The 2665-nt window shown below is 38.8% G+C and overlaps 1 protein-coding gene across 1 annotated transcript in view; it reads right to left on the reverse strand.

Annotated features, from left to right (window-relative positions):
* Positions 1 to 2665, reverse strand: part of gucy2f (guanylate cyclase 2F, retinal) — a 10862-nt gene that overhangs the window by 3967 nt on the left and 4230 nt on the right. The window contains exons 7-12 of the mRNA XM_035680177.1: positions 2034 to 2114; positions 1623 to 1799; positions 1347 to 1503; positions 958 to 1107; positions 614 to 762; positions 26 to 189 (exon numbers count right to left, since the gene is read on the reverse strand). Coding sequence (XP_035536070.1) covers positions 26 to 189; positions 614 to 762; positions 958 to 1107; positions 1347 to 1503; positions 1623 to 1799; positions 2034 to 2114 — 878 coding nt within the window. The remainder of the gene's footprint in view (positions 1 to 25; positions 190 to 613; positions 763 to 957; positions 1108 to 1346; positions 1504 to 1622; positions 1800 to 2033; positions 2115 to 2665) is intronic.

Consider the following 2665-nt stretch of genomic DNA (forward strand, 5'->3'; position numbering starts at 1 on the left):
TGTGTGTGTGTGTGGACAAACTCACGGTGGGAGCATCTCTGACAGTAGCTTTTCTGTTCTCTGTTTTTCCACCTCGAGCTCCTCTGTTCTTTCTCTGATGAGGTCCTCCAGGTTGGAGCTATACTGCTCCAGCATCCTCAGCATGGAGTCTATGATGTTAGTCTTCTTGCCCTTGTTGATTAACTTGAACTACTCATAAAGAAATACAGAATCATGTTAAACAATACATATAATATTTTTTAAACTGATTTATTTGAGTGGTATAAAAGATAATTGTAAGTTCAAAACAGTAAGGCTACAAGGGTGCAGTGGTGGAATCAAAAAAATGTTACTTGTTCATTTATTTGGGTATTTCCAGCTTTGCTACTTTGTACTTCTACTCCACTACAACTCAGATGGAAATATTGTACTTTTTACTCTATACATTTATTTGACTCTTATTATTAATTGTGGTTATTAATTTAATAAAGAAATAAAGAGATGCAGTACTGTCTACCATGTGGTATACAAATTCAAGAATTTAAAACTGGCACCACAGACCATGGTATTTCTACTTTTATTTAATGCATCCAGTGTTTCTTCCACCACTGCAATGGTGTCACCAAAACTGTACCCTGTCAAAGATCTCATTGAATGTGGGTCTGCGGTCAGGCATTTCACTCCAGCACTGCTTCATCAGCTGGATACACTCCAGAGGAGCCTGGTCCGGGGCCACAGTGGGGCGGCACATCGGAGGAGGCTTCTTCACCTTACGGATGATCTCTGGTGTGGTGATGGAGGAGACGGGTCATGTCAATCAAGTTTTGAATTAGAATATGTACTCTATCACTATTCTGTTTCACTGCTGTGAGCTATGTTGCGTGGGAGAAGCAAATATTCATAACAGCCAAAACAAAATGTTGAAAATATTCTCTAATAATCTATCTCTAATTTGTCTGCCTTCATTTATCTACACACCCTCGGATGATAGACCCAGCATGCAGTACGGTGGCCCTCTGACCACCACCTCTTGAAGGATGATTGAAAAGCTGTACACGTCTCCCTTGTAGGTGCCTTTATGTGAGCTGGCAAGGTCCCTTAAGAACTCTGGAGCTGTCCAAAATAGATCTGTGTGAAAAAAGGGAAAGATTTAGAATTAGGGTGGAAACATGATACCAGTCCCTACCAACTGTAATAAATGTATGACTGTGTGCAATACTGAAGTTTCCTTCAACCTCAACCTCAACCTCATCTTAAAACCACTTGTTGTAGATAGTACAAGCATCAATATTTTAAAATTGTATGGATTTAAAACCAGGTGGGTTCTTTCTACAAAATGTACTGTACATACAGACAAATTCAAGTACCTTCAGGTGGAGGTTCTTCTATAGAAGCTTTCTGAGACTCAAGGAGCTCATTGAAGCCATAGTCAGTAATCTTGAGGACAAAACGCCCGTCAACCACACAGTTACGAGATTTTAGCCTGCCATGAGGGAAATCTCTGTGGTGAAGGTATTTCATACCCTGGAAGCACAAACAGAGTAGTTCATCATAGAGGGATTATCACAAAACATACACAAGCCAACGAGGATAATGGCCACTGGATAATTCAGGTAATATTGTGTATATTCAGTATATTTTACCTTGATGAGGTCAAGCAAAAGTGAGGACTTGAACATCCAGTCTAATTTAACGTCCTCGTTCCTCAGCAGGTCCTGCAGACTGCCCCGTGAGCAGTGCTCCGTCACCACCGCAAACATGGAGCAGTCCGAGAAGAAGCCGAGGAATGGATTCACGTTCTCGTTTCTCAGGTCTTTCATCTGAGAAAGCAGATACACAAGTTAATTAAATCATTATATCATATTAATCAACAGTAGTTATTATCCTTAAACTTTTAACAGTGTCTTTTCTGCAATCTGTGCTGCCCTGAGTGTAAAACCAACAGTAGGTATGACATTTGAGGCATTGTGTAGCTTTTTAAAACCACCTAATTGCAGTAAAAATATAATTCTGTGCCAATGTTTCCTATTACAGGTCAGGACATGTTGCTCTACCTTTCTGAAAATCTTGGTGGTGCTCTGCTTCACTTCTTTGAACTGTCCCTCCTCAAATTTCTTCAGCCACACCCAGTCGCCCTGCAAGAGAATCCATGTTGTTACAGTGGGATCAAACTTTTGTGTTGAATCTTTTCTTTGACATGCAGTTTTTGGAAATGTTGGCAGTACAATACAGACGGTTTTACTTCCTGAAAGAGGTATTAAACTATTATAGATCATGTGTTTTTTTTTTAACATCTAAATGTGTCAATAACCATTTTACTGCTGCCTGTCCACCCACCCACAAAATCACCCTTACAGAAAATGTTTTGTTTGTAGAAGAAAAGGTCATTTTTGGAAAAGTGTAAAACTTTTTGGACCATGTAGACTCAACTGAAACAGAAATGAAAGGGTACAAAAACATACACACCTACTCTAACTGTACTCTACCCTTAACTAAAAGATTCAGCATAACCTTTACCACCCAAATAACTGAACTTAAACACATTATGACACATTCAAATCAACGTTATTTAAAATGGGTAGTTGTTTTTGTTAATTAGAGCTAGATTAGAGTTCCCTCCCTAATTTTTAAATATTGTGTAGATAGATAGATAGATATACAAAAGCATACAAAATACAAACATACA

Source organism: Morone saxatilis, unplaced genomic scaffold (genome assembly GCF_004916995.1).
Source record: "Morone saxatilis isolate NCDOM2014 unplaced genomic scaffold, NCSU_SB_2.0 Contig8, whole genome shotgun sequence".
Taxonomy (NCBI): domain Eukaryota; kingdom Metazoa; phylum Chordata; class Actinopteri; family Moronidae; genus Morone; species Morone saxatilis.